The sequence below is a fragment of the Carcharhinus amblyrhynchos genome, chromosome 19, assembly GCF_965287045.1.
Source record: "Carcharhinus amblyrhynchos chromosome 19, sCarAmb.v2.hapA, whole genome shotgun sequence".
NCBI classification, from domain to species: Eukaryota; Metazoa; Chordata; class Chondrichthyes; order Carcharhiniformes; family Carcharhinidae; genus Carcharhinus; species Carcharhinus amblyrhynchos.
In genome coordinates this window covers 25838558-25855504 of record NC_137342.1, presented here as the reverse complement: position 1 = coordinate 25855504, position 16947 = coordinate 25838558, and the positions used below count along the sequence as shown (strand labels likewise).

At 43.3% G+C, this 16947-nt stretch overlaps 1 protein-coding gene across 1 annotated transcript in view; it reads left to right on the top strand.

Moving 5' to 3' along the window:
* LOC145355607 (protein monoglycylase TTLL8-like) overlaps nt 1–16947 on the top strand; it is a 71518-nt gene that overhangs the window by 8691 nt on the left and 45880 nt on the right. Inside the window, exons 6-7 of the mRNA XM_080207854.1 lie at nt 6625–6704; nt 10111–10239. Of these exons, the coding sequence (XP_080063980.1) occupies nt 6625–6704; nt 10111–10239 (209 nt within the window). The remainder of the gene's footprint in view (nt 1–6624; nt 6705–10110; nt 10240–16947) is intronic.

Genomic DNA, 16947 nt, shown 5'->3' with positions numbered 1-16947 from the left:
CATACAAAAAAAATCAAATAGCAATGTTCTTCGTGTGAATGGACTTACAGAGCACCCCCCATCCTAACTTCCAGGCTTACCCCCTGGCCTGACTCACAGACCCAAATAAATGGCCTTAAGGAGCCTCTCTGAATGGACTTACGGACCCACAAGGCCAATCACAGACCCCCGACAGCTACCTTTTTCTTGGTTCCCCCCTAGCTCCCTAGAGCTATCGGGTATCCTTTCTCCACTTGGTGAATCGTGGTGACAAGCACAGTCACCTCCAGCCTCCCTCCTGGAGGTCAGGTTCCCATTTTGCAAAGAGTAATGTTACGCTGGGTGGTTGAAAAGGTACACTGAGGACAGAATGTGCCACATGATGCCTGCCAATGAGATGATAATGCATACAAATCAGACTCATGCCTTCCTGGACATGAACCTGATCACATCATTGGAGGGAGGCCGGGATGATCACAAACCAAAATGTTGCCATCAATAATCATGTTTTTAGCACCTTGTGAGATTTAGGGGTCATTATGGGAATTGCGTCCACTGCTAATGCGGCTGTTAAATCGTGGCCTATCAGCCTGAAACACATCATGGGGATCTGTGGAAGAGCTCTCTGAAGCACCTCTGTCTTCAGTTTTCTTCCCCCTGCTGCAGAGAAACATTTAGCCCAGCAGTGAAATATTTGTGGCTAAGATTGGAAACTCAACATATAGAAGAGTTCAGGTGTGAATCCACATGCTACCACTACGTGGCTCTAGACAACCACAGCCTTGCTTCAAGGAAGAGTCACAATTAATACTTGTAAAGATTTCTTGGAGGTGTACTGGAAATTTAACTATCTGGTGAAAGATTCTGTATTATATGCCAAAAGATTCTTATTGTTTGTTGATTTAGCCTTCATACGAAAATGCACCTGTAACAAAAAAACATAGAATTTCTGAATTTTCGCATAATGAGTTTTGCTGTATTTGTGCTGATGCAAGATGATGCACTCTTTGATGATTTGAAGAATTGTTTATATCTGAGTTTTGTGGGTCAGCAAATGTACACATGACTTGTAGGATTGGATTCCAATGACTGATCAGGACAGGTTTTTTTTATTTGTTCATGGGACATGGGCATCGCTAGCTGGCCAGCATTTATTGCCATTCCTCATTGCCCTTGGAAGGCAGTTGAGAAGGTATGGAGTCGCATGTAGGCCAGACCAGGTAAGGACGGCAGATTTCCTTCCCTAAATGAAGGGTCCTCAGAATATTAGCTGAGTTTCTGGATTAATAGTCTAGTAATAATACAACTCGCTTCCATGGTAAGATAATAAAGCTGAAGTCACCATAGTCTCAGATGATCATAGGCTGTTCCCATCTTTGACAGGGAGAGCTGACTTAACCTGAGGGTCACCACACCTCAGGTGAGGGGCGAGGTTGAGAAGGCAGGACCTGAGGGTGTAACCTCAGATGGTACAGGATTATGAACCTATGCTGTTGGTGTCATTCTGCATCACAAACCAGCTGTCCAGCCAACAGAGCTAATTGACTCACCCCTGACTAACTCTCCCTTCCTCTGGCAAGCTGAGCTCTGACACACTTTTCATCTTGTAAAATGAAAAGCGGCAAATAGAAACCTTCATAATGCATTCTGGTTAAGTGGTCAGTAATTTGGGATCATGCAACACAACACCTTCTTTCTCTTTATTCATTTGGGGGGCATGAGTGTTATTGATGAGGCCAGCATTTATTGTCCATCCCGAGTTGCCCTTGAACTGAATGGCTTGCTATGTTCGACCCTAAAGCCAATTTCTCCACTTACCAGGGAGATATCATCACTTCATTCAACCTCAGTCTTGTTGTCGGCCAAACAGGCACACAAAATTGTGAGGAGCAAGCCAGGATGGTTACCATCCTGGGAATGCCCAGCGTCAGGCCTTCCCATATCTCTCTGGATGGAAAATCCATTCACTTGACATAAGAACATAATAAGAACGTAAGAAATAGGAGCAGGAGTAGGCCATCTAGCCCTTCGAGCCTGCCCCACCATTCAATAAGATCATGGCTGATCTGTCATGGCTCAGTTCCACATTCCCGCCCTCTCCCCATAACCCATAATCCCCTCGCTTATCAAAAACCCATCAACCCGCGTCTTAAAAATATTTAGCGAGGCAGCCTCCACCACTTCAACGGGCAGAGAATTCCAGAGATTCACCACCCTTTGAGTGAAGAAGTTCCTCCTCAACTCCGTTCTAAACCACCCCCCCTTTATCTTGAGGCTGTGCCCCCTAGTCCTACTGTCCTTTCTGAGCGGGAAGAGTCTCTCCACCTCTATCCTATCCATCCCATTCATCATCTTATATGTCTCAATGAGATCTCCCCTCATTCTTCTAAACTCTAACAAGTACAAGCCTAGTTTATTCAGCCTCTCCTCATAGCTCAACCCCCTCAACTCCAGTATCAGCCTAGTAAACCTCCTCTGCACTCCCTCCAAGGCCAAAATATCCTTGCATAAGTACGGCGCCCAAAACTGCACACAGTACTCCAGCTGCGGCCTCACCAATGCCCTATACAGCTGCAGCAAGACCTCCCTACTTTTATATTCAATCCCCCTCGCTATGAAGGCCAGCATCCCATTCGCCTTCCTGACCACCTGCTGCACCTGCAGGCTGGGTTTTTGCGACTCATGCACAAGGACCCCGAGGTCCCTCTGCACCGTTGTCTGCTGCAGTTTTTCGCCACGTAAGTAATAGTCCTTCCTACCATTCTTCCTACCAAAGTGGACCACCTCACACTTGCCAACATTAAATTCCATTTGCCAGTTCCTGGCCCATTCGCCCAGCCTATCTAGATCCTTCTGCAGACTCTCCACACCCTCTGCGCAATTTGCCATTCCACCAATCTTGGTGTCATCAGCAAATTTCGACACCATACACTCGGTTTCCTCCTCCAGATCATCTATATAAATAGCTGAGGCCCCAGCACCGACCCCTGGGGCACTCCACTAGTCACCAACCGCCAATCCGAATAGCACCCATTAACCCCCACTCTCTGCCTCCTATTTGACAGCCAATCCTCTATCCACGCTAACACCCTACCCCCAACTCCATGCCCCCTTACCTTCTGCAATAACCTCTTGTGAGGTACCTTGTCAAACGCCTTCTGAAAATCAAGAAAGACCACATCCACCAGCTCTCCTCTATCCACCGCCCTAGACACATGCTCATAGAACTCCAATAGATTTGTCAGACACGACTTCCCCTTAATGAAACCATGCTGCGTCTGCTCTATCAAGCAATTCCCCTCAAGATGCCTCGCTATTTCCTCCTTGATGACGGATTCTAACATTTTACCTACAACAGACGTTAAACTAACCGGCCTATAATTCCCTGCCTTTTGCCTGCCACCCTTCTTAAACAACGGCGTAACATTAGCCGCTTTCCAATCTTCCGGCACTTCCCCGGAATCCAGCGATGTCTGGAAAATAACTACCAAGGCATCCACTATCACCTCCGCCATTTCTTTCAGAACCCTTGGATGCATTCCATCTGGTCCTGGGGACTTGTCCACAATCAGTCCCTCCAGTCTGTCGAGCACCGCCTCTCTAGTAACAATAATGTCATTGAGACCCTCCAGTCCTACCGCCTTTCCATCGCCAACACCCAGCAAATTATTCACGTCCTCCTCTGTGAAGACCGAAACAAAAAAGTTATTCAAGACCTCAGCCATTTCCCCATCCCCTACCACTAAGTCCCCCCCCCCCTCATCCTCTAAGGGTCCAACGTTCACCCTAGCCAGCTTCTTCCTTTTTATATATTTATAAAAACTCTTGCTATCCTTTTTTATATTAAGCGCTAGCCCAGCTTCATAGTTTCTCCTACCCTTCTTTATCAACTTCTTTGTCAATCTTTGTTGACATTTAAACCTCTCCAATCCTCTTCTCGCCCACTACTCTTAGCTACTCTAAACGCCTCCGCTTTTAATTTAATACTTTCCTTCACCTCCTTCGTTATCCACGGCTTATTACCTCTCCTCCTACGGTCCTTTTTAACCATCGGAATAAATTTCTGCTGAGCACCAAGAAAGATCTCCTTAAAGATCCTCCACTGTTCCTCAGCAGACCTACCTTCCAACGCGCTCCCCCAGTCAACATTCGCCAATTCTTCTCTCATCCTACTGTACTCCCCTCTGTTCAAACAAAGTACGCGTGTCCGGGAACACACTTTCCCCTCCTCCATCTGTACCAGAAACTCTACCATACAATGATCACTCTCCCCAAGAGGATCCTTCACCACAAGGTCCCTAATTCTACCCGCCTCATTACATAACACCAGATCCAAGATAGCTCGCTCCCTCGTCAGCTCCAACACACACTGTTCGAGGAAACTATCCCGGCAGCATTCCAAGAACTCCTCCTCGAGCCCACTGTGTCCAACATGGGTCGACCAATCAATATGTAGATTGAAATCCCCCGTAATTATCGCCGTTCCATTCCTGCACGCCGCACTTATTTGCGCGTTAACAGCCCGCCCCACCTCCAGATCATTAGTCGGGGGCCTATAGATGACACCCACCAGCGTCTTCCTCCCTTTGCTGTTCCTAATCTCCACCCACAACGATTCCACTTTCTGCTCTTTGGTTCCTATATCATCCCTTGCTACCACCCTGATGCTATCCTTAATCAGCAGAGCTACGCCCCCCCCCCTTTTTCCTCCCGCCTATCCTTCCTAAACACTTGATACCCCTGGACATTCAGCTCCCAGTCCCTGTCACCTTGCAGCCACGTCTCTGTAATGGCCACCAGATCATATCCATTTGTGCTGATCTGCGCCACCAGCTCATCCACTTTATTCCGAATGCATCGTGGTTCATTGGTTATTAGTAGGGGGAAGATCTTTTTCTACACCTTAGCTATAACTTTAACACTACATTCTGCACTCGCTCCTTTCTTCTTCTCTATGTACTCTATGAACAACATTGCTTTGTGTAGCAAGCACAAAACAATACTTTTCACTGTATCCCAATATGTGTGACAACAAGAAATCAAACCAAATCAAAAACAAGTGTGGAACACATTTATTGTTAGGATGTGACAAATCAGACCATTGATGGGGGATTTTCTCTGTCCCAGATTCTTTTGCAATATATTGATAATCAATAAAAACATAATGCCAACATTTTATTGTTATATTTACTTGTAATGCAGAGGTTTGCGGCAGCATACATCTCCCGTTTAGCACCATTAAAGGGATTTTATTATCCCCATAAAATGATAGGTATGTTCTTCTCCCTGGTGTTTGTAAGCAGAGATGCCTGGTGATATTGTTTCAGCAGCAAACATTCTTTCACCAAAAAAAAGCTATTAAAAGTTTTTCAAAGTCCCTTTGATACATTGGAGTGGTTTGATATATAATCCGTTTGCTACAAAGTAAAGTTCATTTATTGGTCACAAGTAGGCTTAAATTAACACTGCAATGAAGTTACTGTGAAAATCCCCTAGTCGCCGCAATCTGGCACCTGTTCGGGTACACTCAGGGATAATTAAGCACGGCCAATGCATCTAACCAGCACGTCTTTCAGTCTGTGGGACGAAACCGGAGCACCTGGAGGAAATCCACACAGACACGAGGTGAACATGTAAACTCCACACAGACAAAGCAAGCATTGCTGGTAGTAAGAATGCTTTTTATGGTGTGGGAGTTTTTGTTTATGGATGTACCATTCCTGGAAAGTGAACTGCACCAGGATGGTATCATTCCCGTATATCATTAAATGAATTTCTTTTGAGGAACTGATAGAAATCTGCAAACATTGTTGGTTCAGATACCTGTATTCTCTACTTTTTGTAAATAGTATCATAAATTTTATTTATTGGTGTCATAACTAGGCTTACGTTAACACCGTAATAAAGCGATTGTGAAAATCCCCTAGTCAGCACACTCTGGCACCTGTTCGAGTACACCGAGGGAGAATTTAGCATGGCCAATGCACCTAACCAGCATGTCTTTTGGACTTTGGGGGGGGAAACTGGAGTGCTCAGGGGAAACCCAAGCAGACATGGTGAGAACATGCAAACTCCATTCAGACAGTGACCCAAGCCAGGAATCGAACCCAGGCCCCTGGCGCTGTGAGGCAGCAGTGCTAACCATTGTGTCTCCATGCTGCCCCGTATGAACAGCAAGAAGGATTATTACTGAAATTGCAACATATCTATGGAAACAAGAACAGGCTTGCAACATAATTGAAATGTTTAATATTTAAATACTGTTGGATTGTTTGGGGAAATCCCCGGAGCACCTGGAGGAAACCCAAGGAGACATGGTGACAACGTGCAGACTCCATGCAGACAGTCCCCCAAGGCTGGAATTGAACCTGGGTCCGTGGCACTGTGAGGCAGCAGTGCTAACCCACTGTGCTGTCCAAAAAGAGAGTCTCTTAATGTTAAATAGTCTCCTAATGTTAGTGATGGAAATTCCATACATTATACTTTCAGAATTCCCTGCATGCCAGCTCAGCAGCAAAGGCAAATATAGAGTTAGGAATGGAGGAAAAATAACCAGTTAGTGAGCCATTCGCAATTAAGACAATTGTAACTCGAGATGCCTTCATGTTAAGAATTCCACTAATTTATTTCATGTTTTTATATTAGATGATGAGTCTTTGAAGCTTCAAGATGAGGAGGAATCCCATTTTAACTTCAGTTATAGAAACAACATCCATCATTTAGTGGTATGATAAAGATACGACCTGTTTAACAATATTTTATGCTGCTATCTAGATGAAACTATTAAATAAAATCTTTTCAATACTAGGAAAAGGTTTTCAAGTTTAGAAGGGATGAAAAGGTGATTTGCTCCCTGTGATGTGACAAGTTATTTATTGTAACAGCTCTCCTGTGATATAGAACATAGAACACTACAGCACAAACAGGCCCTTTGGCCCACAAGTTGCTCTGATCACATCTATACCTACCAAGCCATAGAACTATCTATAACTTGCAATGCCATTAGATCCCATATACTCATCCAGAAACCTTTTAAAAGACCCCAGCGAGTTCGCCTCTACCACCCTGATGGCAGCTGATTCCACTCACTCACCACCCTCTGAGTGAAAAACTTTCCCCTAACATCTCCTCTGTACTTGCTTCCCAGCACCTTAAACCTGTGTTGTCTCGTAGTGACCATTTCAGCCCTGGGAAATAGCCTCCGAGAATCCACCCTATCTGTTCCTCTCAACATTTTATAAACCTCTATCAGGTCACCTCTCAACCTTCGTCTCTCCAGGGAGAAGAGTCCCAGCTCCCTCAACCTATCTTCACAAGGCATGCCCCCCAGTCCAGGCAACATCCTTGTAAATCTCCTCTGCACCCTCTCAATAGCTTCCACATCCTTCCTGTAGTGAGGCGACCAGAACTGCGCACAGTACTCCAAGTGGGGTCTGACAAGGGTCTTATAAAGTTGCAGTATTGCCTCACGACTCCTAAACTCAATCCCTCGGTTAATGAAGGCCAGTACACCATACGCCGCCTTGACCACATCCTCCACCTGCGAGGCTGATTTAAGAATCCTATGGACCCGGACCCCAAGATCATTCTGCTCTTCAACGCAGCCAAGACTCCTATCTTTGATATTGTACTCCTGCATCCCGTTGCACCCTTTATACAAAAATGCCTTTCATGGACTCATATTCTAGAAACTTTTTTGACTGTGGAATAACTCTCTTCCCTCTGCTAATGAACCCAATGCTATTTTACAATGTGTGCATCATGGAAAAGCTGGTTAAATTGCACTTGTTGGCATTACAAAGTGCTTGTATTGCCTTACAAAGCTCCCACCAATTAGGAAGTACACTTTATGCAAACTTACAGACTTGGAAAGCTCCAACTTCCGTTCCTCTCGGCTCTATATCAAAGACAGAATTAATGAATTTACCTGTTTGGTGACATTACGTGTTAGGAAAGTACGGCAGGAAAATTATCCCTTGAACATTCCAATTTTCCAGAGGGGCTCTAATGCATGCATTAAGCCTTTTATTGGCATGTTGAAGACCCTGTTTTGGATGACCACCTTAAATATCGGAAAATGATTGGAGTCCAATGCACCATTGGATCTTGTTTCTCCGGTATCTTGAAGCAGACAATGTAACCCTGAAAAATTAACCATTGTTAGCGCTCTTTTCCATCCGTAAAATGGATGCATTTCAAATGGGTGCGACAACATGATAGTTTCCCACGCTGAGTGTTGTGAAACAATGACTTGCATTTTCAACCACTATTGTGTCCCAGTACAGGTGGAAAAAAATGAAGAGACTTATGATCATGTCCTTGTGTTGATTTTGCATTCTGCCACATATATTTATGTATACTTTCTCTTCTCTGTACTTGGTTCTACTTCCCACACAGACTGCCAGCTTAGGGCAGAAATGGAAGATTCCCAAAGACCGTTCTGAGGGGAGAGGACCTAAACTGGGCACCTCTCCCTCCTTTTAGGCCAGGTTCCCCTTCACCGGATTGGACGTTGGCTCAATCTAAAATAATGTATTTCAAATGCCTCTCCAATTTCCGGGGCCCAGTGCTCCTTTAGCCTGGCTTCCTCTACTTCTTTGGGTGTTGCAGGAAGGACTGTTAGAATCCCCACTGATTGTAAAGGTGGGTGCTAGATGTCAAGGGCCTTCCCAGCATACAATGTGACCACCACCACCACCACCCCCCCCCCCCCCCCCCCCTTATCTCCACCCACAACCCAGAGAAATAGACCCAGGTCAGGACAAAGTCAAAGCATTGGGAAAAGGACAATCCAGGTTAATGTATTCATAAAAGTCAGGCGAAGAGAGTCACTTTAATCTAATAAGGAAGGCTGAATGCTTTCATTTAGATATTTCAAAGGTCTAAACCACACATGCATTTACAATTCTTAGTAAATACTGCAGAATTGGAACTTGAGATTCTTGTGTTTGTAAGTCAGAAAGATGGAAGACATGATGTGGCAATTAACCTTTGCTCCCTTGGACAGATGATAAAGGCCTTCAGGTGTGCATTGCATTGGGGGTATCTGAGGCAGGACTGCAAGGACTTTTTGGTATTGATACCATCCCAACCTGCCCCATCTCTTTATCCTAACTTAGCAAGGAAGGGAATGGCTGCATGAATCAGATGGTGGAATCTACTGGTAGAATCTAGCAATTGACCAAAAAGGGCAGAGACCAATTGTATCATCATCTGGTGCACAAATTGTGTGCCTGCCAAATCGTGCCAGTCATTTATTCCCAGTGGGGGTTACATGCCAAGGCTCTGTCATCTAGTGAGTTACCATTTGAACTTAATAATAAATACTACATTAAATAATGGGCAGCACAGTGGTTAGCACTGCTGTCTCACAGCACACCAGAATCCAGGTTCAATTCTGGCCTGGGGTCTTCTGTGTGCGTTTCCTCCAGGTGCTCACGCATTCTATAGACATGTGAGGAAGGTAGATTGGCCACACTAAACTGCCCCTTAGTCTGTCTGTGTGAATGTGACTGTACTTGATGGTGGTGTAAAGCATTTCAAGCTATGAACTCCTGCCAAAAGACTAATGACCTTTACAAGGAACAATTAACTACTAAATCAGATGAAAGTCTGACCTACGCACTGTCCAGGTGTGGAAAAGTTGAAAGAGACATTAAATAATAGGAACAAAAAGAGAAAAAGCAAGAAAATCTCAGCAGGACTGACAACATCTGTGGAGAGAGAATAGAGCCAACATTTTGAGTCTGGATGACTCTTCATTGTGGCTTTGAAGAAGGGTCATCCAGACTCAGAACATTACCTCTGTTCTCTTTTCACAGTTGCTATCAGACCTGCTGAGATTTTCCAGCATTTTCTGTTTTTGTTTCAGTTTCCAGTATGCACAGTAATTTACTTTTATTTAAATAATAGGATTTGAGTCCGGGTGAGGTGGAATGTACATGGTCTGTGGAAATGTTGGGCCCTTTTATCAATCATATGTTTTTGAGATTTATTTGCAAACTAGTGCACCGTTGGACCATTGCATATTGCTGTGTTGCAAATAAGTGCAGGTTAAGCATTCTTGCTGGTATTTTTATATGTTTATTGTAGGCTAATAATTTAATGATTAGATGTATCATCTTATTCCAGTCAAACATGATAACAAAAGAAATTCCCTACTTCATCTGGACAGTGCGAAGGAATGTAATTGACTGCCGCTGTTTACACAGTGATCAAATAATAAATCATTACAGCAAGAATGCATCTTTTACGACCAAAGTAAGAGATTTTCTTTAACTAAATTTCCTGATTATTTATCTATGGTAACAGACTCACTTAGCATGAAATTTTGCTTATAGAAAGCGAGACAATCCAGATCCCCATTGTCCATTGACCGCTAATGATTCAGTTCCATGGAATCATAGAATCCCTACAGTGCAGCAGGAGACCATTCAACCCATCAAGTCTGAACCAACAACAATCCCACCCAGACCCTATCCCCGTAACCCCACATATTTACCTTGCTGGTCCCCCTAACATTAAGGGGTAATTTACCCTGGCCAATCCACCTAACCTGCACATCTTTGTTGAAGTTTTATATTTCTTTTGCCCTCCATCTCCCTTTTCCCCTTTTCTTTGCCACACACACTTGCAAGAGCTGTGGTTAGCTTGGGCCTCACGTTCCTGTTGTCAAGTGTTTGTGCTCAACCAGCTTGTGGGACAATTCTTTCTGTTCAGTCGGCAGGAAGTAAGCTCCTGTGTGGGATGATTGATTTTTCTAATTGTGTTCTAAATCTCCTGAGAGATGATTTGAACACAATTAAACAGGATGGGATATGGATTTTAATTTGAACAAATGTATGGCATGTATTTAGGGATGGGATGATGTGATTCTATTTTGTAGTAGATTAGTAGATTGTAATAAGTTGATAACCAGCCTCAGAAACACAAGGAAGTCAGTGTGGGCACAGTGATTTGCACTGCTGCCTCATAGTGTCAGGGATCCAGGTTCAATTCCAGCCTTGGGTTACAGTCTGTGTGGAATTTACACGTTCTCCCTGTGTCTACATGGGTTTCCTCCCACACTTCAAAAATGTGCAGGTTAGATGGGTTGGTCATGATAAATCACCCCTTAGTGTCCCAAAATGTGTAGGTTAGGGGGATTAGCCATGATATATGTGTGGGGTTAGGTGAGATAGGGTGGGGGAGATAGCCTGTCTAAGATACTTGGTTAGACAGTCGGTGCAGACATGATGGGCTGAATGGCCTCTTCTGCACTGTATGGATTCTATTCTATTCTATGAAAGTCATTCACTTCTGTCAGCCCAAAGAAAGTTAGAGCAGGTGTAACTAATTTTTCCTAGACAGATGTTTTCTTGACCTGTGAACTGTGGCTAGTACACACAGTTGAAGGTTCTTGCAGGAAGGTGCAAGTGGACCCACTGGACCCACAAAGGGATATTTTTTACAATTCATTTTGTAAAGGGGCCAATGGGAAATGTCACATTTCATGATGTTCAACCATGAAACCATGCAGAAGGATCTGGATATAACTTTTAATCCTATTGCTTTTAAGTGAAAGAACGAAGGTTGTGTATTCAAGCTAAGCCAAATAGGCCACTTTACGCAATGCTGCACATCTTCAATCTGATTTAAGTACTTTCCCAGGTTAAGGAGCACCAACTGCCCAGCAACCAATCCAAGCATCTTAATCTTACGGTTGATCAAAACTGCCCTGTATCTCCTTGTGCGAGCACGACTTTTATAACAATGATGTCTCTCTGTGATTTGAAGCAGATATTAATGACTTTTGCATGAGCTCTTCTTCAATCTTTCCCAGTAGAACGAGCATAGATCTTGATGAAATGAGGCCAGAATAAATCAATTACTTTTTTTTATCATAAAGTGAACATTCAGATAGCTGTTCTGATTGAACCAGTTTTCTTTTCAACCTCTATGCAGGTTATATTGCAATAATAATGCAAAACAAATAAGTACTACACAGGAGCATATCAGTAGATCACAGAATGATGCAATCACATCACTTGTAAATGTTGTAATGCAGGAACTCTTGAAGTCAATTTGCATATAGCAAACTTCCATGATCAGCAATGCAATAACGACCAGTCAATCTATTTTAGCGCTGTTGCTTGGAGAATACATTTTGGCCTGGACACTGGGGATACTCTCCCTCTTGGGAACTTTCACAGTAACTTCAATACAGTGTTAATGTAAGCCTACTTGTGACGAACAAAATAAACTTTAAATAAATGTTTTCCTCTTTTTTTGAACTGGTTTCACATAATCTTTTACAGCTTTCAAGCCAGCTGCTGGGAGCTTCAGTTTAACATCTCATCCAAAGACAGCAGCTCCAACAATGCAGCAAAGTACTTATTGCTATTATAACTAGAGAATTCACTTTATCATTCCGTAACCAGGAAATATAAGGAAATTGGACCAGCGGTAATAGTTAAATGAGCACAGCCATAATATCTGTTACCAACTGTTTCAGATTTGACTGTTTTGAACTTTTTGGCACAAGGGGACCTTTGGGCTAGATTTTCATTCCAGGATCCCCATTCCAGTGCTGGGATGAAATATTGATGGTGGGACCTTAGGAGTGATTCTGGAGGACTAACTTTGGGAGCTCCGTCCAGCCAAGGGCAGTGGGCAGACTCTTGAGGCCAGAGAGCTATTAGGAGGCTCAGCTGCACTGATAGATGAGCGGTCACACTGTCACAGGTAGCAGCTGATGATATAAGCGGGTGAAACCGAGGATGCCTCAAGATGAAGGTGTCCTCTCAAGAACATTAAATACGGAGAGGTCACAGTTGCCAGGTCATCACTGTGCAAATGTAACCCCTCCACTGGATGGCCAGTGGTCACAGCTGTGATCCCAGGGCTGTGCCAGATGAGGGGTTGGGGATTTTCCTTGCAGGCGAGACAGTGCTGCCCCTTAACTCTGCTGCCCACATCCCCTCAACCATGATCTGGCTTCAGTGGGAGCCTGCATGCCGACTGCAAAAATTGGCAGAGTGGCCTTCAATGGCTGAGTTGGCTACTCACCAATTGGAGTGGGTAGCTTCACCACCACTCTCGAGCTAGTCTATTCCAAAATGGCCCAGAGGTGAGAAAAGGTCAGCAAACCAGCATGTTGCTTGGGGGTGTGAAACTGTGGCCTCATCATCCTCCTGTCCCATCTTGGCAGCCATCTGAAAAATCAACCATTTGAGCCGAGACCGAATGCCTAATATCTAGCTTTGGTCAGTGTTGTGGTACTTTGATGTACAGAAATAACCTTAGAAGTGAATGATTATCTGAGCTTTTAGTTTCATATACGGTAAATAACCACCATTTATTCCTGCATCACTCGGATCAATGGTTTCTGACAATGGACTTTGCATAGTGTATTTATTTTAAGTTGCATGATAGTGGTTGTTGCAATTATACTGTTGGCTGGATCAATGAACTGCCGGAACATTTGGTAATAATCTTCATACACCACTGCATTAAAAAAATATATACAAAGCTTCGGCCCACGCTGATCATCACTAGGTTTAAAGGAGATGTACGAGACAGGTTTTTTACATGGAAAGGAGTGGGTGCCTGGAACTTGTTGCCGGGAGAGGTAGTGGAAGCGGATACGGTTGTGACTTTTAAGGGGTATCATGAGTAGGTTGGGAATAAAGCGTAGGGGGTTTTAGAGCAGTTGGGCAGCATGGTCGGTGCAGGCTTGGAGGGCTGAACAGCCTGTTCCTGTGCTGTAATTTTCTTTGTTCTTTGTTCTACCTTGCTTCCAACTTTTGTTTACTCTTAAACAGCTTGCGGCAGGTTATTTTGAATACTTTCTATGGAAACCAGAAGTCAACAATCTTTGTATCAATTTCTCCGAATAATCCTTTCTGCAGCTATAGCAACATTTTCATTCAAAGAGGCAGTTTGGCATTCTCATCACCTTATCTCTCTTTTGGTCTTGTTTTGCTTAAAATATTTTAAAATGGTATACCCTGGTGGCATCCCTTTGAAAAATTGCTAGCAGATGAATAACCAGCTCAATGAATCATACAAGTTATATTTTGAAGTTTGTTTATTACTGCTTAAATGAAAAGCAGATGCCTCCTGTGTGGCCTTTAATGGAAAAGATTTATCCCTTCACATAACTCATCCACTAAAGTTTGCAACTGGCTTTTGCCAGAGGAGAATTATCTTTCATTGAAAAACAGCCCCAAGCACCAAACTGAGATTTATGAGGGATTAATCTGCCTGCAGTTTTGTCAATAGCCAGGCTTGCTAATTGGAGGGAAGTTTGTTTCTGGCAATGAGTTACACCCTTCGGCACCAACCAAAAAGTCCCTAAAGCAAGACAAATGAAGGTTGTCTCTCGGTTTATCTTCCTTTCCAAGTTGCAGAACACATCACATAAAATAATTAAATAATGAGACAGACACTATTTAAAGAAAAATTCTTTACAAAAATCCCCAAAATCTACAGTGTGCAATTTAGACTGTACTACAGTATGCATGTTTATACATGTGCACAGCGATATCTTTCGGCATTTAAAGAATACTACATTAATGTTAGTTGTTTTCGAAATTATAAATGGACTTATTGTTCTAAAACAATGTATAGGTTTGTATCGCTATATTGAGTTGATTATAACCCTTTAAACCCTGTTTATTGGACACAGCAGATAGGTAGAGAGAATATCGAGAGCTGAGGGAGGGCATAAGGAGAGGGAAGGTGAGAAGGGGAGAGACAGAAAGACATGGAGAAAGGTAAGTGGGAGAGGAGAAGGGCTGAAAAGAGAAGGAAGGAGATGTTGGACAGGGGTCAGGAGCAGAACAAAAGGTGGAGTGGAGTTGTTCCTTCCTAACATTAAAGGTGCCGTGCACTCACCCAGGCAAGTGGAGGGTATTTCATCACACTCCCAACTTATGTCTTGTATTGTGGGCAGGCTTTGGGGAGTCAGGGTGAGTTACTTGCTGCAGAGTTCCCAACCTCTTATTGTGTTTTGTCAAAGGCTGCACTGATGTCTGGAGCTAAGAAATCCAGACTGAGATGATATCTTCATTTTGGCTACAGTTGGAGTGGGGCAGAAAGAGATACAGAAAGAGACAACGAGGTTAAAAAAATGGTCTAAATCTTGAGGTCTATGTTTTGTGCGAGATTCACTGCTAGCATGGTGGGAATATATTAATATGGAATTTAAAAAAAAGTTGTTTGCAATACAGGAGAGCGGGGAGATAATGTGTAAATTAAGATCAAGCACAATACCAGTTTTAAACTGACAACTATTTCTGGCCATCAACAAGCTGAGGAACGGTGGCTGGAAGCCTCAGATGGAAAGACGAAGGGTAACTAAGGAAGGATGTTCTTGCTCTTGAGGGAGTGCAGTGAAAGTTTACCAGGCTGATTCTGGGGATGGTGGGACTGATGTATGAGGAGAGATTGATTAGATTAGGATTGTTTTCGCTGGAGTTCAGATGAATGAGGGGAAATCGCATAGAAACTTATAAAATTATAACAGAACTAGACAGGGTAGATAGAGGGAGGATATTCCCGATGGTGGGGAAGTCCAGAACCAGGGGCCACAATCTGAGGATTCAGGGTAGGCCACTTTGGATGGAGGTGAGGAAACATTTGTTCACCAAGGAGTGGTGAGCCTGTGGAGTTCATTACCACAGGAAGTAGCTGATGCCAAAATGTTGAATGTATTCAAGAGGTGGCTGGATATAGCACTTGGAGTAAATGGGATCAAAGGTTATAGGAAGAAAGCAGGGTTAGGCTATTGAGTTGGATGATCAGCCATGATCGAAATGAATGGCAGAGCAGGCTTGCAAGGCCAAATGGCCTCCTTCTGCTCCCATCTCCTGTGTTTCTACGTTTCTGTTTCTATGTTTTCTATGTAACCCCAGCTGGAGCAGCTAACTTATTTTAAGTTTTCCAGGGAAGTGGGAGATTAAAAATAGCAGGAGCCTGAACATGAAGAAAAGTTATTGAAAAGTGAAAAAAAACATTTAAAGCTAAAATTAATCTAAAGTATTTAGTTGAAGAGAAAAGCAGATGGAGAGTGCAGAATGTGAATTCGTTCCAGACAGCCGGAGACTTGAAATTTTTAAATAACATGTTGAAGTGTGCAGCTGGAAACTGCACATTGCTATTGGGAAATCAAATCAAAGTGCTGCAGAGATAATAATGCCCAAATGAGGATTGCACAATAAATTTTACACATTACCAGTTAATCCACCATGACGATGCATATGGGAAGTCAAGTATTGAGCGTTTGAAGATGAAGATAATTGAACTGGACCAAGATGGAACAGTGGGGAATCATAGAAATCTATGAGGATACAAGGAGGGGCCACAGTTTTTAATTGTATTATTCCTCCTCTCATAAGAATGTCTATTGTATTATTTGATATACTGGAGAAACAACAGAAGAACTAGTCGGTTTTCACAAGCAGTGAAAGTTTATTAACTGGGTTTGTGCTTAGACATGTTCACTAGGATGTTGCAGTAAATGGTGTTATGGTTTGCTAATGATATGAGGGATGGGTAAACACATTGTGGATTCAGTTATTGAGACTAGGCACTTGAAAAGAGATCTACATGTATAGAAGCCTGAAGCAGCAGAGCTATGTGTGCTGTGTTCTGCTCAGATGCCAAAGTGAAACTAGGACTGGATCAGATGACACACTGGAGTGTTAATATTTATTGCAAAAGGACTGGCGTATGTAAGTAGAGAGGTGTTGTGGCAATTGTATAAGGTGTCAGTGAGACCACATTTGGAATACTATGTGCAGTTTTGGTCTTATTTGAGGAAGAATGTGATGGCATTGGAGGCAGTTCAAAGGAGGTTTACCAGTTTGATCCTGAGGATGAGAGAGTTGATGTATGAGGAGAGAGATTAAACAGTTTGGGCTTATATCAGCTGCAGTTTAGAAGGATGATGGGGGAATCTGATCAAGGGGTTGATAAAGTAAACAC